General features: G+C 36.7%; 1 protein-coding gene across 5 annotated transcripts in view; it reads right to left on the bottom strand.

Annotated features, from left to right (window-relative positions):
* The window catches only part of SCYL2 (SCY1 like pseudokinase 2), a 72,924-nt gene that overhangs the window by 39,730 nt on the left and 5,558 nt on the right, over positions 1-27,636 (bottom strand). For all 5 annotated transcript variants that reach the window (XM_023185248.1, XM_023185524.1, XM_023185321.2 and 2 more), the window contains exons 2-4: positions 16,921-17,125; positions 7,117-7,274; positions 4,054-4,198 (exon numbers count right to left, since the gene is read on the bottom strand). In XM_023185248.1, the coding sequence (XP_023041016.1) occupies positions 4,054-4,198; positions 7,117-7,274; positions 16,921-17,097 (480 nt within the window). In that variant the 5' untranslated portion in view covers positions 17,098-17,125. The remainder of the gene's footprint in view (positions 1-4,053; positions 4,199-7,116; positions 7,275-16,920; positions 17,126-27,636) is intronic.

The raw sequence follows: 27,636 nt of genomic DNA, 5'->3' as shown, positions 1-27,636 counted from the left end.
AGGCCAAGACGGGCGGATCACAAGGTCAGGAGATCGAGACCATCCTGGCTAACCTGGTGAAACCCCGTCTCTACTAAAAAATACAAAAAAAAAAAAACTAGCCGGGCGAGGTGGTGGGTGCCTGTAGTCCGCTACTCGGGAGGCTGAGGCAGGAGAATGGCATGAACCCGAAAGGCGGAGCTTGCAGTGAGCTGAGATCTGGCCACTGCACTCCAGTTTGGGCAACAGAGCAAGACTCCGTCTCAAAAAAAAAAAAAAAAGAAACATCAAACATCAAACTTAATCTGTACCATAGACTACATGGACCTAATAGATAGTTACAGAACATTTCAACCAATGGCTACAGAATACACATTGTTCTCAAAGAACTCTTGAGTAATGCCCTACGAGCACAGGTAACCGAAGTAAAAACGGACAAATGGGATCACATCAAGTTAAAAAGGTTGCGTACATCAAATGAAATAAACAATAAAGTGAAAAGACAATCCACAGAGTGGGAGAAAATGTTTGCAAACTACCCATCTGACAAGGGATTAATAACCAGAATATATAAGGAGCTCAAAAAACTCAATAAAAAAAAACTAATAATCCGATCAAAAATGGACAAAAGATTTGAATAGACATTTCTCAAAAGAAGATATACAAATAGCAAACAGGCATAAGAAAAGGTGCCCAACATCAATGATCATCAGAGAAACAAAAATGAAAACTACAATGAGATATCATCTCACTCTAGTTAAAATGCCTTCATACAAAAGACAGGCAATAACAAATGCTGGAGAGGATGTGGAGAAAATAGAACCCTCGTACACTGTTGTGGGGGGATGTAAATTAGTACAAGAACTATGGAGAACAATTTGGAGGTTCCTCAAAAAACCAAAATTTGAGCTACCATACAATCCAGCAATCCCACTCCTAGGTACATACTCAAAAATAGAAAGGAAATCAGTATAGCAAAGAGATATCTGCACTCCCATGTTTGTTGCAGCATTATTCACAATAACCAAGATTTAGAGGCAAACTAAGTGTCCATCAACAGATGAACAGATACAGAAAATATGGTACATATACACAATGGAGTACTATTCAGTCATAAAAAAGGATGAGATCCTCTCGCAACAAAACATAGATGGAACCGGGGGTCGTTATGTTAAGCAAAATAACTCAGGAACAAAAAGACAAACTTCCAATGTTCTCCCTTATTTGTGGGAGCTAAAAATCAAAACAATTGAACTCATGGAGATGGAGAGTAGAAGGATGGTTACCAGAGGCTAGGAAGGGCAGTTGCAGAAGGTAGGGGAAAGTAAGGATGGTTAATGGGTACAAAAACAATAGTTAGAAAAAATGAATAAGACCTAGAATTTGCTAGCACAACAGGGTAACTAAAGTCAATAATAATTTAATTGTACATTTAAAAATAGCTAAAAGAGTATAATGGATTGTAATACAAAGGATAAATGCTTGAGGAGATGGATGCCCATTTCCCATGATGCAATTACACATTGCATGCCTGTATCAAAGTATCTCATGTATAAGTATATATACCTACTATGTACCCAAAAAAATTAAAAATAATTTTAAAAAACAGTTAAGATGGTATTTTGCCACAATTATTTAAAAAATACAGTGAAGAGAATAATAAGATAAGCCACAGATTGGGAGAAAATCTTTGTAAATTATGTAAATTATGTACTGTGTCCACACATAAGTCAATAATAAGAAAACAACCCACTCAAAAAAATGGGCAAAATATCTGAAGAGGTATTTCACCTAAAAAGACATTCAGATGGCAAAGAAGCATATGAAAAGATGCTCGCTATCATTATTGATCAGAGAAATGCATATTAAAAGCACTATGAGATACTATTGCACACCTGTTAGAATGACTGATACCAAAGAGACCAAATAGCAGATTTTGGCAAAGATGTGAAAAAAAATGGAATTCTTATATGCTGCTGACAGAAATGTAAAGTGGCACAACCACTATGGAAAACAGTATCATTTTCTTAAAAAGTGAATCATACACATACCATTCGATCTAGCCATTTCTCTCCCAAGTACTTGGTTAATCAAGAGAAATGAATGTGTATGTTCATACAAAAACTTGTACATGAATGTTCATAGCAGCTTTATGCACAGTAGTCAAAAACTAGAAACAACCTAAATATTATTAACAGGCAAATTGACTAGCTGTGGTATATTCATAAAATTAACAACTCGGCATTAAAAAAAAAAAAATCAACTATTGATACACACAACACATGAATCTCAAATATTATGCTGATTTAAAGAAGCCAGACCAGCCCAGGCACGGTGGCTCATGCTTGTAATCCCAGCACTTTGGGAGGCCGAGGCGGGTGGATCACAAGATCAGGAGACTGAGACCATCCTGGTTAACACAGTGAAACCCCATCTCTACCAACAATACAAAAAATTAGCCGGGCGTGGTGGCAGGCACCTGTAGTCCCAGCTACTCGGGAGGCTGAGGCAAGAGAATGGCATGAACCCGGGAGGTGGAGGCTGCAGTGAGCCAAGATTGCGCCACTGCACTCCAGCCTGGGCAACAGAGTGAGACTCCATCTCAAAAAACAAAAAAAGAAGCCAGACCGAAAAAGAACAGGTACCATATGATTCCACTTATAAACTTCTAGAAAATGCAAATCTATCCATAGTGATAGAAAGCAGGTCAGTAACTTTCTGAGATAAGGCACAGAAAAACTGCAAGGAACAGGAAGGAGGGATTACAAGGGGTATGAGGAAGCTCTTGGGAGTTATAAATAGATGCAGTATCTTGATCGTGGTGATGGTTTCACAGGTAGGTATATGTCGAACTTATAAAACCATGTATTTTGAATATGTGTAGTTTACAGTATGCCAATTATATCTTAATAAAGCTGTTCAAATGTAATAAAAATAATGTCTGCCCAAAAGAAACTTAGAATCTACTATATAAATTTATTCTATGGCGCTGAAGATATTATTTTATTTTATTTTATTTTATTTTAAGATAGGTTCTCACTCTGTCACCCAGGCTGGAGTGCAGTAGCACTATCATAGCTCACTGCATCCTCAACCTCCCAAGCTCAAGTGATCCTCTTGGCTCAGCCTCCTGAGTAGCTGGGACCACAGGTGCACGCCACCATGCCCAGCTAATTTTTAAAAAATTTTTTGTAGAAACAAGGTCTTGCTATGTTGTCTTGCCCAGGGTTGTCTCAAATTCCTGAGCTCAAGTGATCCTCCCTCCTCAGCTTCCCAGAGTGCTGGGATTACAGGCATAAGCTGCCAAAGTCAGCTTTGAAGATATTACTTTGGTAAGCAGGGAAAGGAAAATCTGAAAAAATGAGCATATATGAAAAGGCTAGCCAGGTGCGGAGGCTCATGCCTGTAATCCCAGCTCTTTGGGAGGCCAAGGTGGGTGGCTCACGAGGTCAGGAGTTCGAGACCAGCCTGGCCAACATGGTAAAACCCCGTCTCTACTAATAATACAAAAATTAGCCACGCGTGGTGGTGCATGCCTGTAATCCCAGCTACTCAGGAGGCTGAGGCAGGAGAATCGCTTGAACCTGGGAAGCGGAGGGTGCAGTGAGCTGAGATCGCACCATCGCACTCCAGCCTGGGCAACAAGAATGAAACTCCGTCTCAAAAAAAAAAAAAGAAAGAAAAGGCTAACAATACCTCTTGATATCTACTAAGTAAATTCCTTAAAGATAAAATTTTTATTTTTATCAAAGACTTTTTAATTTCAATTGAATGCTTTATAAAATTTGTTCAGTTTAAAATTCAAAAGAATCAAAAGGAATTTACTCCATCCACCAGCCAATAAGTGACCCCCCCCAAAGGTTACCAATGTTATCAGTTTGATATGTTTAAAATATCATTTAAGCCTAACAACAAACTGCAGAAAAAATTTCCAGAACATAGGAATAATGATTAAATTACTAACAAGAACCAAAAGTTTACATAAAGTAGTTTTACATGGCTAATAAGTTTGAAATGCTAAAACCAATTTTAAAGGAAACAACTCTTTTTTACATATTAAATAAAAACACATACCTGAAGCAAACCATATTTGGTTTCTACATCATAAAGTTTATAATCCTTAATGTCTGGAGATATAGGGGAAGGTAGATTTTCCCAGTTACCAAGAACATTGGCTAAACTGGCAAAAACTGGTTCTGTACAAAATGCCAAGCAATCCCTGTTTTAAAAAAGAAAAAGTTTTTTACTATCATATTGTTACACATTATCAAAATCAAATATACATAAAATATTAGTACTTCTATTAAACTATCAATAAGAAAGTAGACTATTTTACATTTGGTAATTTCAGCATAGACATAATCCACTTAAATCAACAAAGTTAGGAGCCTCTGCACACAAATTATACTAGATAAATCACTTGGTCTTTTAAACTAAGAGTTGCGATAATTGTGGTATTTTTTAAAACTTAAAAAGTGAGAAAATAAAACACTACTTCAACCGTCTTGTTCAAATGATTGATATTCTTTACAGAAAACCAATAAACTAATTCAAAATACCGTTACATTATACCTATGGTATTATCCTTATTTATAAAGCTGTTACTTTTCAGAATATGCTCAAAGGAACTTCCAGATTTCCCACAGATGACCCTGGAATAGGAGTAGTCAGGAAGAGAGACAAGGCATAGCTAGCTCCAGCAGCCCAGTTCCCACTTCATAAAGCAGTTTTGCTTCTATCTATTTTATATGTCATTTTGAAAGGTATCAGTTACTACATTTTTTAAATTACTAGTCTTTCATGTACAAGAATATTTATAAACTCAGAAAATGTTAGATATTAACATTCAATGGCCTTACAGAGTAATGATCAAGAGCTCAGGCTTTGAGAACAGATACCTGACTTTAAGTCCCAGCATCCTTATGTGCTATCTTGGTAACAATGGACACTATTGTTCTGAGCCTCACTTCACCCATTTGTAAAATGGTGATAATAGACCCACCTTAAAGGGTTAATATAAAGATCAAACGAGAAAATCATGTAAAATACATAAAGCATGTAAGCTCAATGAGCTTACCACAGGTATTATTAATTACCAAGCATTTGCCACTCAAGCCCTAACATTTTAGGCCTTGGGCTTTAGGCTCTGGCAATGAAGAACTACAGAGTAGTTCAGTAACATGGCTACATAACAAGCTTCTGGGCCTGCGTAGTAACTGTTAAATGGCAGTTACGTCCTTTAACAGATGTCTCATCTGTTCCAGTACCTGAATAACTTTTCTTCTGCCTTAAATCTGTTTTTCAAATGAGAGCATATGCAGAAGCTTAATATATAAGAAACAAAAACAGAGCTTAGGTTGAAGGAGAGAAAGGGTCATATTGTCCTGCTACCTGCTCAGCCATCATCAAGGAAACTGCCTTATTCTGTACTCCCAACACTTAGCTCATTAACACAATGGACCATAAGGCATGCTTTTGTTGAACTGTTAAGGTTAAAAAACAAAACAAAACTGTCTTACAGACTCACATAGTGTCTTCTCTGCTAGGTCCCTTTGAATCTACTTTTTTAGCTTCCAAACTGTCATTCTACTAAAATTACTGAATGTGACTAACAACCTCTCACTGGTCAAATGTAACGAATTCTTCTCTGTTCTTATTTTCTTTTTTATTCTGTGTTCCCCAGTGTTAGTGGGTTTTTTTCCTTCCTTTTGCTTCCATGACATGCTGCCAATTCTCCTGCCATACGACAATATTTCTCCTAATTTTTTCTTTGGCTCTCGTTTTCCCTACATTTCAAGGTTCTTTCCTCAGTACTCTACTCCTTTTACTCATACTCTTGAAAAACTCACTTTGTTTTAGGTTTTAATTACTGCCTGTAAGTGACTCATCCCTATTTACATCACCAACTCTGGACTGTCATCTGAATTACTCTTTCTGTAGTGCATTTCCTTTGGGTAATTCCAGTGTCATCTCAGTATTATTAATTCATTAAAAACTGGAAGTTTTCTTTTTCTTCCCTAAAGTGTCCCTATTTCTATCAATGCTACTACAATTTTTACAACCTAACAATTAGGATATCTTAAAGTAATCTTTGAATTGTCTCTCTTCATGATTGCCAATAAATTCCTAATTCTATAATATTTAAATCGCTATACAAAAAGCTTCAGGGACACAGAAAAGTATAACTCATAGCCCTTCTCCCCTCAAGACACTTGAAATGTAATTATGAGATATAAGACATGTAAATACAACATAAAATAACAAGGATAGGTAGGATTCTAATAGGTGACATTAGAGATACTGATAGAAAACACTCCAGAGGAAATAGCACCAAGAAATACAGAGTCAGGAAAGTGTTGGATATATGTGGGATAAGCTCTGTGTCCTCCACCTTCCCATTCTTCCCCTATCCTTAAAAATCTTAAGGGCCAAGAGGGCCACAGGACACACATACCAAACGATCTGATTAAGATTTTCTGAATTAAGAGAGGGGAATACAGTCTGCTGAGGAAGAAGGAAGAAAGGCATAAATTTGGGGTTATAAGTAATGTCGAAAAGGTTATCTAGAGGAGTATTAAAAGTGCCACAAGCTTGAGGGTCCAGTTAGGATTACATAAATTTCATTTTCTTGTCATTCTCAGTAACACTTCCCAAGCTCACCCTTGAGAAAAACAGATGGTAAAGTAACTGAGAGCTATGGACTGACATGCTGGGCATAGTAGAAGGTTAAATGTCTGAAACAGTAGTTAGCACACACACAAAATTGGCTTCCAAATACTGTATCAATGAAAAGGAGACAAGAAATTCTAGCAAATTAGCAAGGACAGCTACTTTCAGGCAAGAACTGTATTCCATACCCTTGCATCTTCTATTACGACTATTGTAGTGATGAGCACAGGGTAGGCACTGAAGTACAGAATCGTGGCAAAAGTAAAGAAAGTATTAATATTTCAAAGAGAGACATATACATAGACAGCATAAATAAATTTTAGGGAGAAAACTAATGCATAAGAACTCAACACTGACAGTATAAGAATTTTTCAATGACAATACTTGAAACAGACAGATTTCAAATATAAAATTATTTTTAACTATTTGTTCAGGAAGTCTACTATGTAAGTTTTTATAAAAATTTACCTGGATTCCTCTAAAGGATGCTGGACAGTAAGAAGTCGAGGGTGTCGAAGCCGAGTTAACTGTTGGACTCCTCGTTTTAGAGAATCAATGATTTGATCCTTTTCAAATTTTTGATACTTGTCAATCAGTTTTTTATCAAAGACAAAAACTGCCACTTCCTAAATAAAAGAATTGGGTAATTTTAGTCAAGAAATATAGAAAAGTAATAAAATTATATGAATGTCACAATCTACAAATAGAAATAACTACACCATAAAAATTTTAGCATCATAGTAATACTTTTCTGATATCAAAGAGTTGGTTTCCTTATGATAGTAAATCTAAACATTTTAAAAGGTGTAAAACCTAGAGTCCTCATCTAAAGAACACAGGAAAAAACCTTACCTTTGAATTCTGCTATCACAGGTACATATTAACTGTGTACAATCTGTTGTTTCCTGTGTAGTAAACTCTTACGGACGCAGAATTCAAAGAAAATGTTTAAACATTTAAAATGTAACTTACAATGATAATCCTGAAGTATACTACGAAATCTTGAAATGCTTTTTGGAAGAAAGGTTGTATGTCAGGGAGCACTTGTTCGTAAGAAAAATAAATTTGTAGTATCTTTTAGATATGAATATTCTATATTCTATCTCATACCTTCCTAACCCCCATCTTGTTAGGGGCAGTAAATGTAAATGGTTACTAGTACAGGGACTTGCTCTCCCACCACCTCTCTTTGAAATCATTCACAGCTTATTTTATACTATTAAAAGTACATATCCTCCTTATCATCTTCTTCTTTTCACTATCCCTCAGATACCCAAGGAAAAACAGTTCTCATCTCTTAACAAATCAATAAAAAAAAAAACTCTACTGATAGGTGATGTGTTCTCGGTAATAATGCAAAATAAACTGGAAGCAAAATTAGCAAAGAATGCTAGCCTTCCAAAATTCCTTGAAAGATTTAGAAACTCTTTCAGAATTTCTATGTCTTTGAAAGCCTCAAATTAAACCTACTGCTACTCAACTATCAATATCCAAGACATTATTTTTCTATTCTCATTTTTTTCTCTTCTAATTATTTTCTTCTGTTCTGCATTTTTGCAACATTAGCATTATTATTTACACAAGTTAGCCTGGCAACTCAATCATCTCATAGAGATTCACCGCAAAAAATCCAATACAATAAATTTCCCAAATATAACTTGTAAAATGAGGGTTCCTTATGTATATAAATGAGTTAAGGATATTAGAGGAGTAAGTCTCTGAAAAGTGGCAACAAAAGGGAATTATTTAGCACTGTAACTCAATTAAAACACAACATTCCCCCAAGCATTTGTGAATAAGGCAGCATTTACTACAAGAAAACAACAGAGAACGTATTTATACAGCCCTCCAGACTTTGGCATTAGATCAGAGGAGACTTTGAGTCAATTTCCCTTCAACTGACCAGCTGCCTTTGGGCAAGTTTTGTCAACAGAAAAAAAAAAGAATAAAGAATAGTATGAATACCTCAAAGGAACACTGAAGAATAAGTCACACAGTAATATAAAAAGAACTTACTATAATACTTGACATATTCAATTAATGTCAGCTAATGTCGTTACACCACTAACATCAAGACCTGTATTTTGTTACTTTTCTATTACTGATGAGTTTTCTGCTGACACCCATCTGATCAATGACACATATATATGATCAATGACACACACATTCAAGACCAATGGTCAAGAATCAACTTTGAAAGATAGAGATTCAACATCCTGTCAACTTGATAAGGAACATCAATATATTAAACTAAATAAAATGATGTGATATAAACCCAATACCATTCCCATGTCACACAGAAATAAACATGCAGCATCTAAGAATATAACAGTGATCAAGAGCCCAGTTTCCAGAGTCACACAAACCTAAAATGGAATTTAACTCCTGCCATTTATTATGCTGACCCTGAACTCAAACCTTGGTCATTATTATTTTCAGACCAGAGTCAAAAAAGGAATGAGATAAAACATGAAAATATAATACACTCTACAGCTAAAGTTTCAGGCATTAGTCTACTAGAAAAATCTTACAAATAGAGGTTCCCAAGTCAACTATTTATATAAGAGAAATAACAATAGAGGGCGGGCGCAGTGGCTCAAGCCTGTAATCCCAGCACTTTGGGAGGCCGAGGCGGGCGGATCACGAGGTCAGGAGATCGAGACCATCCTGGCTAACACGGTGAAACCCCGTCTCTACTAAAAACACAAAAAACTAGCCGGGCAAGGTGGCAGGCGCCTGTAGTCCCAGCTACTCGGGAGGCTGAGGCAGGAGAATGGCGTAAACCTGGGAGGCGGAGCTTGCAGTGAGCTGAGATCTGGCCACTGCACTCCAGCCAAGGCGACAGAGCAAGACTCCGTCTCAAAAAAAAAAAAAAAAAAAAAAAGAAATAACAATAGATAGCATTTTCATATAAATATGTGCCAAGCACTGTGCTAAGTACTTTTCAGGAATTATTTTATTCCTCACAGAAACCCTATGAGACAAATATATTAACTTTACAAATGAGGATGTTGTGGAGAAGATAAATGTTTTCTAAGATAAAAAAAAGTCAAGTTTCAAACACAGTTAGTCTACAGGACTATATTTTTAGCCAAGACATCATTCTGTCGCCCCAGAAATAACACAGGGAAAATACGGACCACCAAAGTAAAACACGATGCATGTCTTCAAGAAAGAAATCAGTCATTTAGGCTGAGTAACAGCTTTAAATAGCACTCATATAAACACCTCATCTTAACTCCTGATCATTATGAGGCACAGGACAACCAGGAGGTAAGAGTTTTACATAATACTAATTTGAACTAAAAACAAATGACCTAAAACTTCAAGTTCCCATCTTGCCATTCATATGCACAATCTTATTTTAGTAAGTCTTCTGCTCTAACACATTTTATAAATACATCCAATTTAAATGTTTTGTGGCTGGTGCGGTAGCTCACGCCTGTAATCCCAGCACTTTGGAGCCTGGGCAGCAGAGCAAGATTCCATCTCAAAAAAATAAATAAATAAAAATAAATAAATGTTTTATTTTTCAAGTTTTTTTTTTTTTTTCTTTTTTTTGAGACAGGGTCTCACTCTATCACCCAGGCTGGAGTGCAGTGGCACAATCATGGCTCACTGTAGCCTCCACCTCCCGGTCTCAAGTGATCCTCTCACCTCAGTCTCCCAAGTAGCTGGGACCACAGCTGTGTGCCACTATGCCCGAGAAATTTTTAAATTTTTTTGTAGAGACAAGGTCTCACCATGCTGCCCAGGCTGGTCTCAAACTCCTGGACTCAAGCAATCCTCCCTCCTCAACCTCCCAAAGTATTGAGATTACAGGTATAAGCCACCATGCTCAGCTCAAGATGTTCTAAATATATATACATAAAAAGGACCACATGAAATAGCTCTTGCAGTTTCACCACATTTAAAGAGGAACACTATAGTTCATGAAGAAAAAGAAAACACTGGCTGGGCATGGTGGCTCATGCTTGTAATCTTAACACTGTGAAAATGAGGCAGGAGAATGGTTTGACGCCAGGGACTCAAGACCAACCTGGGCAACACAGTAAGGCCCCATCTCTTAAAAGAAAAAAAGAAAAGAAAAAAAAAACTCACAAAATTCTCTCAGTCCATTCTTTTAGGTCAAAGATGATAGATTCCTAAATAAGTCAGAATAGGTTATCAACTATCTTAAAAATATTTTCTCTTTGTTTCAAACAGTTGATTAAAATTACCCAATGTTAACAAGGTTGTGTTGTTAAGCCTCAGGCCTCATACTGACTTCCTAAAAGAAAACGATTACACTGTACAAAGCCTCTCATCAGAATATACCATAATCTAATTTCTAACTTACATTTTTCTTTTACTACTTTTCTACACTACCCACTCGGCTAACACATATCACTTATGCAAAAGTTCAATCACCTTATATATATTACAATCTTCTTAAAGAAAGAAACAATGTCTTATGTGTCTCCGTATCTACCACAGAACCCAGCAGTTATGCCTAGAAGATACTCAGATATCTATTGCCTACTGATAGTAAAGAAAGATAAGCAATTAAAGCTTTTTATCATTTTTAATTAAAATATTTAACTTTTTATTAACAAAAATTTCAAACATACAGAAAAAATCAAATAGTACAATCATCCAGTATGTCTTCTGCTTAACATTCCACAACTGTTAACTGTAGTTAAATTTTGAGAGTTTTTTAATACAAAAATTATTAGAACAGAGCAAAATATAAGCAATATATGGTATACTATTCTTTATTTATTCATTGCTTATTCTTTAAAAACACTGGCAAAGAAAGACACTCACTAAGGCTATGAAAATATTCTTAAAAACTGTATTACTTGTCACAATACAGTATACGTCCCATTTGATACAGACCTAACTTATAATTTTTAAGAGCTACTTGTGAGTCAGGCATGGTGGCACATGCCTGTAATCCCAGCTACTTGGGAGGCTGAGGTGGGAGGATCGCTTGAGCCCAGGAGGTCAAGGCTGTAGTAAGCTATGGTTGTGCCTGTGAATAGCCACTGTACTCCAGCCTAAGCAACATACTAAAACCGCCATCTCTGGGGGGGGGGGGCAAAGAGGCTAGTCTGCTTACTACAAAGTTGAGCTCTGTTGATAACAAGATAGTTTTAAGTAATAAAATTTAAATTACATAATTTTCCAACAGCGATCACGACCTCCACTAATCTAACCCTCAGAGGCACCAGAGGTGGTTTCTGCAACACAGATGTTCCCTGAGATCTCTATTTTATGGACCCTCATGACTGGCTGGTGGTGACTATCAAGCATTACACACTCCATTTTTCATCTGATTTTGGGATGTTCCTTCTTCAAAACAATAAACCAAAATATAAACTTTTATTTACATTAAGTTAAAAATAAGTTGTTGAGAAGAATGAAAGGTAAAAACATACCCCTTAAAATTCCTAGTCTATGATCATATTTTGTCTAGGTGACATGACTAGCATATTTGGCTTTGCACAAAAGTTTCCTTTATTTTAAAACTATTAATTATTCTAATTTAATTATTTATTATAATGTAATTATGCTTTTGTATATATAATATTAGCAAGCCTCATCCATGAATACTGGCATCTGGATAACACAATGTATATTTTGTAGTAAGGACGGATTATGTACATTTTATAGTAAGGAAGGGATTATGGCCAACCCGACGTTTGGTAGCGTGGGTAAGACATGAACAATAATTAAGTATTTATTATATAATAATTATTAGAAATTAATCAATCTTCACTATCCTCATAGAAACAGTCATTTCAGGGAGATGTTATGAAGCCCCTGAAGTAGGGCAAAAATATCAGGTCAACAAACACAACTTTTAAAGCAAACTAACACAAAGGTACCCTTTTTTTTTTTTCAAGAAAAAAGGTCTACTGCAAAAGCAAATATAAAAGGTCATAATAAATGTAAAACACTAGGAGACTACTCATAAATGTTAAACTAATCAATTTTGAAGGGTAATTCCTTGACAACACAGAATCTTACGTCAAGATCAACAGAAATGCTTACTAAATAAATGCTTAAATATCCCAAGACCAGGCAAAATTACATGTATAAACATATACACATACATACACATTTTTTAAAACATCTTCTTCCAAAATAAATCCTTTAGGTTGATATTTGACAGTTAAAAGAAATTTCAAAATGTAGAATTATTCCTCTACTTGAAAGGAGGTAAAAATCAGGGACACAGCTGAGATGGAAATAAGACATATGTGGTGTTTTATTAGAAATCATTTAAACAAATTAGCAGCCTTGATAGTCATAATATTCCTACCTAACAGATAACATAGTATTCCAATTTTTAAAGGACATACACGTATGTACGTATATATATGGTAAACATTTCTCATTTATTATATATATATAGCTTGGCCAAAATAAAAATTTCCATCTTTAATGACTAGTTTAAATAAAGTATAACTTAAAAATTAGCAAAATCAATGAAATCCAACCAAGGGCATTTGCCTCAGAAATACCTCTCAAATAAATATTTATAACAAAGAACATAACAATATGTTTGAAAATAATACCTATATTCAAATGACCATTTAAAGCCTGAAAACATGAAATTGTGTAAAAAGACTAAGTCAGTTAGAAAACTATAACATAAATATAATGGTATAAATTCCATGTCTGAATTACCTATCAGACATTCTTAAAGTTCAGAAGAGAGGGAAGCAGGGAATATTTCACTGAATTTTCAAAAATTAAATAAACCCTCCACCCAGAATGTCTAAAATTAAAAAGACTATATAACAACATTGGCAGGGATGTGAAGAAACTGTAACTGCTGGTGGAAGTTTCTAGTACACTGGCATCACCCTGGAAAAACCATTTGGCAATGAACACATACACTACAACCTAGCAATTCCATACCTAGGTAATGCCTCATATGTGCCAATGGCACAAACAAGAATGTCTACAGCTGTACTCTATCAATGAAAAGAAAAACTGCGTTGTTCAACAACACAGATTAGCTTATCCATATGCTATTAAGGAAAAGGGATCAAACACAAGAGTATATACAATTCCATTTAAATAAAGTTCAAAAACAGGCAAAATTATTCTAGTGTTAAAGGACAGGGTAGTGGTTATCCCTGGAGAGAAGGGGGTTAGGAATAATGACTAGGAAAGGACACCAGTATTAGTAGTTTTTTTTTATTGGTCTGGATGCTGGTTACATGGGTGTATTCACTGTGAACATAAGCTGTACACTCAGGATTTGTGCAATATTCTGTAATATGCTGAACATAAGTTATTAAAAATAAGTTTACATTTTAAAAATTAAGCAGACTACACAATTTTTTTTAGGCAGAGTCTCCCTACATTGCGCATGTTGGTCTCAAACTCCTGAGCTGAAGGGGTCCTTCCACCTTGGCCTCCCAAAGTGCTGAGACTACAGGCATAAGCCACCATGCCTGGCCAATACCGTAATTTTTATTCTCTAAATATCACCTGGAGATGTCTTTAGCATCCCAGCTGAGATTCCAGAAAAAAATAATAATGAGAAACTAAGAGCCGATTCTAAATGAACACTCAAAAAGGAAACTAGGCCGGGCGTGGTGGCTCATGCCTGTAATCCCACCACTTTGCGAGGCTGAGAAGGGCGGATCACTTGAGATTGGGAGTTTTAGACCAGTCTGGCCAACGTGGTGAAACCCCGTCTCTACTAAAAATACAAAAATTAGCCAGCCATGGTGGCACGCGCCTGTAGTCCTAGCTACTCAGGAGACTGTGGTGGGAGAATTGCTTTAACCCGGGAGGCGGAGGTTGCAGGGAGCCCAGATCGCACCATTGCACTCCAGCCTGGGCGAAAGAGCGCGACGCTGTCTCAAAAAAAAAAAAAAAAAAAGAAAAGAAAAAGAAACTAAACAGCTCTACAAGTTCACTAATAGCATATACCATTAATATAAAACTTAAATAGTAGCTTAAAAAGCCAATAAGCTCTCAGTAAAGAGCTATCAATTTCAATATGTTTACAAACCTTATAATTTGGTAAATTTATCCAAATAATAAGTGAAAAATCTCAATGTCTTATATTTTTTTTTTTGAGGCAGAGTCTTGCTCTGTCACCTAGGTTGGAGTGCAGTGGCGCCATCTCAGCTCACCGTAACCTCCACCTCCCAGGTTCAAGAGATTCTCCTGCCTTAGCCTCTGGAGTAGCTGGTACTACAGGCATGCGCCACCACACCCAACTAATTTTTGTATTTTTAGTAGAGATAGGGTTTCACGACGTTGCCCAGACTGGTCTAAAACTCCCGACCTCAAGTGATCTGCCCACCTCAGCCTCCCAAAGTGCTGGAATTACAGGCATGAGCCACCGCACCTGGGCATCTTCAAATATTAAAACTATGTGTGAAAATCCCCCGTCCCAAACTCCTAACCCATTGTTTACCTCAAACTCAATGTCAAATTTCAGATCATATATGCTGCCATATAACACAACTGCAATACGGCACAAGAAAGACTGAGAGGGTAGAAAGCACGACCTGAGTCTTAATGCCTCTTTACGGAGAAAAAAGAGATCAAGAACAGTTAACTTTTTTTGTTATTTTTCTTCCAGGTTATCTAGATCAGTACTGTCCTATCAACAGAATTTTCTGTAAAGATAGAAAGTTCTATATCTACATTGTCCAGTACAGTGGTCCTAGACTAGCCACATGTGGCCATGGAACATTTGAAATGTGACTAGTACAACTAAGGAATTTAAATTAATTTAACTTTGGCTACCATACTGGGTAGCATAGCTCTAGACTGTATATTTGGTATGATTCACTGAGTAAAAATGAGACAAATGAAAAAGAATTAAAACTTTTCAATTAAAGCGGAAATTTAAATGATGCTTCAATGTCAAGGTGGTTAAGGACTTAGCTATTCTTTAAAAAATTAACCAGCAGTAAAGACAGGATACTCAGTTCTGACCCCTGCAAGTTGATGGAGGCAAAAAAAGAAAATTTGAACGTATATCCACTGAGCTCACTGGTGTACCACCTTTCACTCCACAGCAATAAATATAGAAAAAAAGTGGAATGTAGTCAGGTTTCCTAAGAAAATCCAGTGCTGACAGTCAGCAGTTGAGAATGGGGTTCTATCATTTGTGCCTGGTTCTCATGTTCTAGAAGCGCCAACATCATCGGGAGATTTCAGCATATGAACTACTGATATTACCACAACTACCTAGAACCTTTCTGGTTAGGCACGGAGATGTTATTATATATTATCACATCCTTAATAAAAATGTCTAATTTTGTAAATTTGTTATTTTGTTTTCCCCTTATATAACTGATTGTAAAACAATGTATGCTGGAATCAGAGGACGTTGTTCATTTACATAACTCATGACCTCATTAATAGTTTTTAGGTAGTCAATACTCAAGAAATCATTTACTTTTCTGGATGAGCTTATGGTGAATTGAAGAAAAAGCAATGTTCAAAAGCAACAAATCGATCAGCATTTCAGATGCAGATCAACTCTGTATTTCAATAAAGACTTCCAAATGGCAATAAAAACAAGATTTAACAGGTTGGATACAAATGACATACCAGCAAATTATCACAGGACCAAGATTCCTATTTCATAAAAGGATAACCAAAGCCAATTCGGTCTTCAGTGTACTTAGCTAGAAAATAAGCTAACTTCGGAAAAGTAGCAAATAACACATACCCACAATTGTATGATTGTAGTAGTTATTGGGAGGTATATATAAGAAATCCATTACATTTTACAACCCATATATTTCACTTGTAGGGAAGCAAAAGTACTTTTGAAAACAGTGATTTTGGCCTGGCACAGTGGCTTACGCTGTAATCCCAGCACTAAGACTGAACTAAGACACACTTAACATCGAAAAATTTAACTGGGTATTTTGCCAGTAACATACTGACAAACATGAAAAGAAAATGTAAGAAACATGACAATTTCTATCCTAAAACATATACTTCGCTAAATATTACAATCTAATATACTAGTTTGCTCAACTGACATGTTTATGAAGTAAGCAAAATTAGATTTCAAGATGATATGGTATGTCAAACAGTATATCTGTAACCAGGAGGATTCAGAGCATATTTAAAAGCATTTGTTTTTTGTATGACATTGTAAGATAAAATGAGAACTAAAGAACTCATTTAAGAACCTATTAAAGAACTTTTGGCATTTCTTAACATAAAATACATACATTCATTTTACGGTTCTTAGCATGTGTGTTTTTTCCAACTGGATGCTGAATTAAAACTTACCTGCTTTGTTGACTTTTTTGTGCCATTAAAAATCTTCCAAGCTAGCCCATTGCCACCACTGGCAATGTGTCGACCAACATCAAATTCTCTAGTGACAGGATTTCCCATTACAGCACTAGTGACATCAGCTGTTACTTTTGTAACAGTACTCTTCAATTTATTAAGCATGGACTCCATGGCTGCAATATTGGGTAGTTACAGTCACCTAGAAAAACAGAAGGATAGTGGAGAACTGATCATTTCTTATTTGTATAAGCATTTATTCAAAGTTTAATTTGAAAAGGATAAGATCTCCCAAACAGTAAACACAATAATCCTATATAGATAAAAGTTGTATGCTGGTTTTGTCCTCAGAGAACCCAATACACTTTAGTACAAATGTAAGTCCAGAAATCAAACTGTTCGTTTCAACCTCAGTTCTCACTGACCAGGAAAAGATATATTCACACTTGACAATGACATTAAAAAAGAGACTGAATATTGCTCAACTGTATAACACGAATCCTGTAAGACTTATAGTGGGGGGTGGGCATGGTGGCTCACGCCTGTAATACCAGCACTTCGGGAGGCCAAGGCAAGTGGATCACCTGAGGCCAGAAGTTTGAGACCAGCTGGCCAACACGGTGAAACACCATCTCTACTAAAAATACAAAAATTAGCCAGGCATGGTGGCAGGTGCCTGTAGTCCTAGCTACTTGGGAGGCTGAAGCCCAAGAATCACTTGAACCCAGGAGGTGGAGGTTGCAGTGAGCCGGGATCGTGCCACGGCACTCCAGCCTGGGTGACAGAGAGAGACTGCATCTCAAAAAACAAAACAGAACAAAAAAAGGCTTAAAAGTGGGGTTTGTGGGGTTTGAGAGGCCAAAGCAGGAGGATTATTTAAGGCCAGGAGTTTAAGACCAGTCTGGCCAACATGGCGAAAAACCGTCTCTACAAAAAATACAAAAATTAGCCAGGCATGGTGGCGCGCGCCCATAATACCAGTTACTCGGGAGACTGAGGTACAAGACTTGCTTGAACCCGGGAGATGGAAGTTACAGTGAGTCAAGAGTCAAGATCACACTATTTTGCACTCCAGGCTGGGTGACAGCATGAGACTCTGTCTCAAAAACAACAACAACAACAAATATAGAAGGTCTGACTCTCACTTCACATTTAAAAATTTACTCTTATTTTTTCTTTTTCCACCCCTTTTCACAGGTGTTGATCACTTCACATTAAAAACAACAATATAAAACTTAAAAGATGCTAACATTTTATTAAGCAATAAATTTGTATCTTCTTTATTATTATTTTTCTGTAGAGACAGGGTCTTGCTATGTTGCCCAGGCTGGTCTCAAACTCCTAGCCTCATGTGATCCTCCCATCTTGGTCTCCCAAAGTGCTGAGATTACAGGAATAAATAAGCCACCACGTCTAGCCCAGATTGGTATTTTATAAAAAGTTTTATTCATTATTAAATAATAATTACATTCAACTATCAAATCACTTAAGAAAATCTCCTAAAAGAGAAGCATTGGCCAGGCACAGTGGCTCATGCTTGTAATCCCAGCACTTTGGGAGGCTGATGGAGGTGGATCACTTGAGCTCACAAGTTCAAGACCAGCCTGGGAAGCATGGAGAAACCCTGTCTCTATAAAAAACACGAAAATTAGCCAGGAATGGCGGCATGTGCCTGTACTCCCAGCTACTTGGAAGGCTGAGGTGGAAGGATCGTTTGAGCCCGGGATGGGGAGTTGCAGTGAGCTGGGATAGCACCATTGCACTCCCGCCTGGGTGACAGCCAGACTCTATCTCCACAAAAAAAAAAAAAAAAAGCACTGATGGTAAAGGGGCAATAAAATACATACACGCATAATGAGCATAAGCATAAAGTCTGAAGATTATTTTTAAAATTTTACATAGTTTTGTTATGAATGACATGTCATTAATGAATACTTATTTATTTGGTAATTTTTAATAAGCATAATGATCAGTAGTTGTTACCCGTTGAATATTTATCCTAAATGCTTGGGACCAGAAGCATTTTGGATTTTTTAATTTTTTTCAGATGTTGGAATGCTCGCATTACATACTTACTGACTGAGCAACCCTAATTCAAAAATCCAAAATCCGAAATACTCCAATGAGCATTTTCTTTAAGCACCATGTCACTGCTCAAAAAGTTTCAGATTTTGGAGCACTTCAGATTTTTGGATTAGGGATATTCAACCCGTATTAATAATTAGTAATTGCCAGGCTTAACTTTTCTCCTTTGGTAAATTAAAATAGACTCTAATTGTGATGATGTCTGTTGACATCTTTAGTTGAAGAAAGCTAAAGGAAGCTTTCTTCAAACTATAATGTCTGTATCTCTAGGGTTACCTGAAGACTTTTCAGGGAATACATGGGCATAGACAGTTTTAAGGTAGCAGTTCCTAATCTGGAGTCAGGTAAAGACTTCAAAGATAATTAGAGGTATTATTAGGCCCCCATAGTAGGCTTTGTTATTGAATGCATTAAACATATATAACACCATTTTGTAGTTATGGAAATGTTATTACAATTATTTCAAAATAATGTTTTTATTCTATACTTTTTATTTCATACATTTAAAAATATTACTCTAAGTAAATAAATGAATAAGTTACTCTAACTTCTGGCCATAAGGGAGGAACAAAGAGTGAATCTGCCCTCTTGCTTTTAACAACTAGAAAACTGAACAAAATATACACATTTTTTTCAGACATTGAACAGGCAGCAAGAGCCTTTGATCCCAGTAAGAAAGAGAACTAACAAGAGAACCAGGATTGCCCCAGAGGCACATTGCAAACTACAGAGCATAAAGCAGAATTCCAGGTAGCTATCTAGCTGAATTGAGAAGCTGGAGGGACAAACTGGCATTCAAGAATGCGGAGGTAGATGAAAGTTCTGAGACACAATTTCAAAGTGAATGAAGCTAAAGAAAATGCAGAGAGATCCCCTTGATGCTCTGTTCCCTGGTCCCACACATGCTTATGCATAGTGTGACACTCCACCAGGTCTGGCAAGAACCAAACTAGAAAGCTATGAGTTGAATAGTTTCAAAGTTCACACAAGGCTGCAAATCATTCGGTATCTCATCAGCTGGAGTAGTGAGTCTTCACTGACCACTAAGACATTTAGCAGAAACCTTGTAAGAACCATACCTTAACAGTGGGGTAAACCACCCTTAGAGTAAAAGCTAATCTAAATCTGCTCTAAAATCAATTCTCAAATGACCGAAGTAATAATAAATTACTAAACTGCCTACCGGAACAAAACCCAATAGTTATGAAAAGAAGACACATAACATGCACAAAAAATTCAGATATTAAACAATGTAACATTCACAATGTTCAGCAGGCAATCAATAACTATTAGAAATGCCAAGAAGCAAGATGATGTGACTTACACAACAGTAGACCCCAACCCCCAGGCCGCAGATTAGTACCAGTCCATGGCCTATTAGGAACCGGGCTGCAAAGCAGGTGAGCAGTAGGCGAGCAAGTATTCCTGCCTAAGCTCCGCCTCCTGTCAGATAGGTGGCAGCAATGGATTCTCATGGAAGTGTGAACCCTACTGCAAACTGCACATGCGAGGGATCTAGGTTGTGCACTCCTTATGAGAATCTAACTAATGCCTGATGATCTGAGGTAGAACAGTTTCACCCTGAAACCAAGCCCCCCACACCCCATCCATGGAAAAACTGTCTTCCAGGAAACTGGTCCCTGGTGCCAAAAAGGTTGGGGACTGCTGCTATACAAAGCTCCAAGAAATTAAATAAACCACATGCGGGATAAACACAAAGAAACCCATACATAGATATACCAAATAGCTGAAAATCAGTGATTAAAAGAAAAATCTTGAAAGCAGCCACAGAAAACAAGTAAATTACACATAAGAACAAAGATAAGAACTTCCACAGACTGGCCAGGTGCAGTGGCTCATGCCTGTAATCCCAGCACTCTGGGAGGCTGAGGAAGGCAAATCACGAGGTCAAGGGATGGAGACCATCCTGGCAAACATGGTGAAATCTCATCTCTACTAAAAATACAAAAATTAGCTGGGCAAGGTGGTACACGCCTATAGTCCCAGCTACTCAGGAGGCTGAGGTAGAAGAATCGCTTGAACCCAGGAGGTGAAGGCTGCAGTAAGCCAAGATCGCACCACGGCACTCCAGCTTGGCGAGGGAGCAAGACTCTGTCTCCAAAAAAAAAAAAAGAATTTCCCCAGATTTGGCAGAAACAACACATGCCAGAGAACAACTGAATAAGGTCTTTAAAACTGGTAAAGGAAACTGTCAACCTAGAATTCTATAGGTTGGGAAAAAACTTTCAAAACTCAATGTGAAATAAAGAAATTTTCAGAAAAACAACAGATAATCACTATAAAAACTAGTAGAGCTGGGAGGATCACTTGAGCCCAGCAGTTCGAGACGAGCCTAGGCAACACAGTAAGACCCCATCTCTACAAAAAAATAGAAAAATTATCCAGGTATGGTGTCACCTGACTGTAGTCTCATCTACTCAGGAGGCTGAGGCAGAAGAATCAACTGAGACCAGGAGGTGGAGGCTGCAGTGAGCTGTGATTGTGCCACTGTACTCCAGCCTGGGTGACAGAACAAGATCCTCTCTCTAAGAAAAGAAAGGAAAAAGAAAAAAAAAAAACTTAAGAAAGTTTTTAAAAGCAGAACAATAAAAATAAAAATGATGTGGGTATATAAAAATACTTTTCATGTCATAATATATTTAAAAGATAGCTGATCATTTAAAACAAAAATAATAAAAATGTATTGTGCTTATAACATATGTAGAAGAACTGGCACAAGAAAGAACAGGAGGGGGAAATGTAAGTATATTTTTTAAAGATCCTTACATTATAGGTGAGGCAGTACAGTATCATTTGAAGGCAGGTTGTGGTAAGTTAAATGACATATACTGTAAACCCTCAAATAATAACAAAATAAAATTAACTACAAAATAATAAAGTGATATAACTAAATTGTAAAGATAAAAATAAACCCTAAAGTAAACTGAATAAATATAAAAAGAAGCAGAAAAGAGGAAGGAACAAAAAACAAATGCAGCAAATACAAAATAAATAGCAAGATGGTTGACTTAAATCCAACCATATCAATAAATTACATTAAGTGTAAACAATTTAAAATTTCAATTGCAAGGCAGAGATTGTCAAATTGGATAAAAAAGCAAGATCTAACTATATGCTGCTTACAAAAACCCACTTTAAAAGTATAAAAACACAGGTAAAAGAATGTGAAAATATACCAAGTTGGAGTGGCTATATTAATAATAGAATAAGCTTGAAGACAAAGAGGTAATTTTGTAATGACAAAGTTGTCAATTCACCAAAAAGACATAACAATACTAAATATGCACACACCCAATAAGAGAACTTCAAAATAAATGCAGCAGAAAGTGGCAGAACCGACAGAAGAAATGGACAAATTCATAATTATAGTTGGAGACTTCACGAGTTCTCACTTAGTAACACAGAGCAAGCAGGGAGAAAATCAGTAAGGACAGAGATTTCAACAGCACTATCAAACAACCTGAACTAAAACACTTACTCTACAAATAACAAATTGTTTTCATGTAGACATGTAACATTCACTAAAACGAACTATATGTTGGGCTATGAAACAAGTCTCGAAATATTTAAAACTACTGAAATAATACAAACTATTTTCTTTGACTACAATAAAATTAAACTAGAAATCAATAATAGATTAAAATACATAGAAAAACTGCAAATATATGGAAATTGATCAACACCTTTCTTTTTTTTTGAGATGGAGTCTTGCTCTGTTGCCCAGGCCGGAGTGCAGTGGCACAATCTCGGCTCACTGCAACCTCCACCTCCTGGGTTCACGCCATTCTCCTGCCTCAGCCTCCCGAGTAGCTGGGACTATAGGCGCTTGCCACTACGCCCGGCTAATTTTTTGTATTCTTTAGTACAGACGGGGTTTCACTGTGTTAGCCAGGATGGTCTCGATCTCCTGACCTTGTGATCCGCCCGCCTTGGCCTCCCAAAGTGCTGGGATTACATGTGTGAGCCACCACGCCCGGCCAATCAACACTTTTAAATAATCCAAGGGCTAAAAAAGAAATCACAAAGAAATTTCAAAAATATTTTGAAGTGAATGAAAATGAAAACTTGTAAGTCGTAACTAAAGCAGTACTTACAAAGAAATCTATAGTTGCAAATGTTTACATTAGGGGGTTTAAAAGTCCGAAATAATGGTCTAAGCTTCTACCTTAGGAAGTTAGAAAAACAGAAAATTAAAATAAGTAGACAGAAAAGGAGGAATCAATGAAAGAGTTTAATGTAATTTGAATTTAATGTAATTTAATACTTTATTTAATAGAGAAATGAAAAAGAGGAAAAACAATCCAATGAAGTAAAAAAAAAAAGTTTTGAAAAGATCAATGAAATCAGTAAAACTTTAGCTGCACTCATCAAGAAAATTGTAGCAAGGTGTAGTGGCTCATGCTTGTAATCCCAACACTCTGGGAGGCTAAAACAGGAGGATCACTTGAGCCCAGGAGTTCAAGACCAGCCTAAGCAACATAAGGGGACCATGTTTCTACAAAAAAATGAAAAATAAAATTTGCAGGGCATGGTGGTGTGTGCTATGGTCCCAGCTACTTGGGAGGCTGAGGTGAAAGTACTGCTTAAGCCTGCGAGGTCAAGGATGCAGTAAGCCATGATTGTGCCACTCCCCTCTGGCCTGGATGACAAAGAGTGGGATCCTGTTTCAAAAATAAAAATAAAAAAAGAAAAGAAAAATTTTAAAAGACACAAATGACCAACAACAGAAATTCCACAGATTCTAATCTTAAAGCTTCTACATGAATAGCATATATCATCAAACATTTAAGGAAAAAATCATACCAAGTCCACACAAACTCTCCCAAAACAGAAGAGGAGAGGATACTTTCCATTTCATGTTATACAGTCAGTATTACCTTGACATCAACACCAAATAATGCCAAGGCAATAAAACTGCAAACCAATGTTCCTCGTTAATATGTAAAAATCCTTAAGATATTAGAACATCACATCCAACCCCACAACCAAATGGGGTTCACTTCAGGAATGCAATGTTAATTCAACATTTAAAAACGAATCCATGTAATTCACATTAACTGAATAATGAAAAAAAGCAAGATAATCTCAGTAGAAGCAGAGAAAAAACTTGACAAAATTCAATACCAATTCATAATAAAATCCCTCAGGAAACTAAGAACAGAAAGGAACTTCCTCAACCTGATAAACAGCATCTTTGAATATTTACAGCTAATATTATATTTAAAGATAAATACTGATCACTTTCCTCCCTAAGTTTCAGAACAAGGTAGGTATACCCACTTTTACCACTTCTATTCAACATTCCAATAGCGGTCCTAGCCAAGGCAATAAAGCAAGAAAATGAAATAAAAGGCATTCAGACTGCGAAGAAAGAAAACAATTTCTTTCCAAATGATACAACTGCATACACAGAACATCAGAAGGAATGAATCTACAAAAAAGCTACCAGAGCGAATACATGAGTTTGGCAAGACAGTAGAATACAAGAACAACATATTTGAAAAGATTGTATTTCTAGGCTGGGCATAGTAATTCATGCCTGTAATCCCAGAACTTTGGGAGGCTGAGGTGGAAGGATTGCTTGAGTACAGGAGTTCGAGATCAGCCTGAGCAACATATCAAGACCCCAAAAAGTTTTTAAAAATTAGCCAGGAGCAGTGGCACATGTCTGCAGTCCTAGCTACTCAATAGGCTGAGGCAGAAGGATCACTTGAGCCTGGGAGGTTGAGGATGCAGTGAGGCGTGATGACACTAATGCACTCCACCCTAGGTGACAGGGTGAGACCCTGTCTTGAAAAAAAATTTGCATTTCTATGTATTTCTATTAGAAAATTTAAAATTTAAAAATACCGTTTCAAGGGTATATAATACCTATGAATAAATTTAACAAGCTATGCAAGATCTACACAATGAAAACAAAAAACTGCTAATAGAAACTGAAGAAAACCTAAATAAATGGAACGATATACTACGATCATGAGTTGGAAGATTCAATATGGTTAATGTGTCAATTATCCTCAATAATCTACAAACTCAATGCAATTCAACCAGAATCCCAGCACGCTTTCTGTAGAAAGTGACAAACTGATTCTAGAATATTACTGTGAGAAGGGATTCACAGGCTTTACTAAATTGTCAAAAGGGTCTATGGCACAAACAAAGTTTTAAAGTCCTATCACTCTCCAAATTGTCAACTTCCATGTGTACTCTTTCCTAAAATTGATTTGCCTGAGACCAAGTCTATGTCCTCAAGATTTTCCTTAACCACTTCTTTCTTCACAATTTTTTCCCACTTGACTAAAACAAAGTATTTCTCTCAGCCATCCTAGTGTTACTGTAGGCCATTTTCCTAGGTGTAAAAAATTTTGTGGGAGGAAGGGGATGCAATTTGTAGATTTAATTCTAAGAGAAAGCCACTTAAGAGTAAAGCACAAGGAAGTTTGATAAGAAATACTAAAGGAGGCTATACCTTGCTTCTTTCAGGACAGATGTTAATAACAAGAACACATGCTATCTATCACAGAATTACAATTAAGAAGATGGTTGTCACAGAGATATAAGAACACATTTCAACTGACAAAATCCAAGGTTTTGATGAAGTAAAGCACTATCACAATATACAACAATTTAGAAATTAGATATTGTGCAACTATTTAAACTCTTGATAAAAAACTCCAGATGTGATCAACTTAAAAAATGTGCAAAAGGAGCACATGTTATTCAAAATTATTTGATACACAAGTAAAAATATTTGAAGACTACTGATCTCAGGTAGTTTGTATCCTGTTTATTAACAAAATTTTACTTATGTAAATATAACCCACTTTCTTCTATTAAAGATTTGAACCGCCTATAAATGGAAATGGAGACTCACTTTCCCTTTCTAATTTAATGCTGCATTTTTGTAAGCAGCTAGAAAATGTAGCTACTGGCATTATGAAAACATTTACTGGCTATGCCAAGTTGTTCTCTAAGAACATCTGCTGTTGATTTTGATGGGAAGGTGAAAGGATACAAAATTCTATTTAAAACCATACATATCTATTCCTCTAAGGCTGCCTGACAAGCTACATATTAAATGCCTTGCACCTTGTTATACACTGAGAATACAGAGGTTCTGCTTTTTAGGGACTCCATCCAATAGCAGACTCAGTCCTGCAAAGAGTTACAGCAAATAACTTGTGGTAAGAATGTACATGCTATGGAAATATTAAGATGGGCTCAAAACTATAAAGTATTTTTCAGGTAAGAAAAGGCAGAAGTAGTATTCTGGAAGGGATTATAATACCATGTGCCAAGATTCGTAAGGGAGGAAGACTATGGTGTGGTCTGAAAACTACAGAGTTCCGGCCGGGCGCGGTGGCTCAAGCCTGTAATCCCAGCACTTTGGGAGGCCGAGACGGGCGGATCATGAGGTCAGGAGATCGAGACCATCCTGGCTAACACGGTGAAACCCCGTCTCTACTAAAAACTACAAAAAACTAGCCGGGCGACGTGGCAGCGCCTGTAGTCCCAGCTACCCGGGAGGCTGAGGCAGGAGAATAGCGTGAACCCGGGAGGCGGAGCTTGCAGTGAGCTGAGATCGGGCCACAGCACTCCAGCCTGGGTGACAGAGCAAGACTCCGTCTCAAAAAAAAAAAAAAGAAAACTACAGAGTTCCATATGAAAACAAAGCGTATTTTCAGAATTGATATTCAATTTTGAGATGCTATCCATCATCCAGAGTCAACACTGGTTAACATAGGGCAGAGAATAGGCATGGAAATTCATTTGGTGGTTTAATATTTACTGAGTATCCACTATGTATCTGATACTATATGAGAAACTGGGAAGGAAGTAAATGAAAAGCTATGAAACACCTTACATTAAAGGGGAAGACAGACAAAACTACCACAGCATTAGCCTACAGGTGATAAAATGCTACAGAATATACATGCACAGTGTTATAGAAACAAAAAGAAGAGGAATAGAATGTTTCCCAAAAACAGCCATGCTACAGGAGTAAACTGGATAGAGAATAGGAGAACCGTAGGAGTAAAATCACAAAGTAAAAACCAAGTTCAGTTAAAAGCTGAAGAAAAAGAAGAAAGTATGGCAGAGGAGACTAAAAAGCCAGATCACCAAGGACATTGAGTAGTAAGAAATCAAGCTATGGAAGCCACAGAAGGGTTGCAGGCATGAGTAAGATGATCAATCACTCTATCAAGCAGAGTGGAAGATATACTAAAGGTGGAGGCTGAGAATACGGCAAGACTGAAGAGAACTTCAATATGCAATTCAGGGATATTTATAATTCAGAATATATACAAGGCAAGAAAACAAAGGAAATATGGAGGAAGATAGAGAAGAGATGGTGGGTAAAGGAGGTATTTCAAAGGTGCTAGTTACACAGATATTTATTTGGTATTTACATGTTCAACTACATTATATACTTTTATGCGTTATATTTCACATTTTAAACAAATTTTTAAACTGAGAAAGGGTGAATTACAAAAATAGCAGTGAGAAAGGAGAAGAAAGGAAAAATTAAGAAACAATTTAAAACCAAGAGAAGAAAAGGACAAAACTAAGAAGTCTACCCCACCCCCAATTTCAGAGTCTTGCTGG

The sequence above is a fragment of the Piliocolobus tephrosceles genome, chromosome 10, assembly GCF_002776525.5.
Source record: "Piliocolobus tephrosceles isolate RC106 chromosome 10, ASM277652v3, whole genome shotgun sequence".
NCBI classification, from domain to species: domain Eukaryota; kingdom Metazoa; phylum Chordata; class Mammalia; order Primates; family Cercopithecidae; genus Piliocolobus; species Piliocolobus tephrosceles.
The sequence above is the reverse complement of the archived record's forward strand: the minus strand, read 5'-3'. Positions and strand labels throughout refer to the sequence as shown.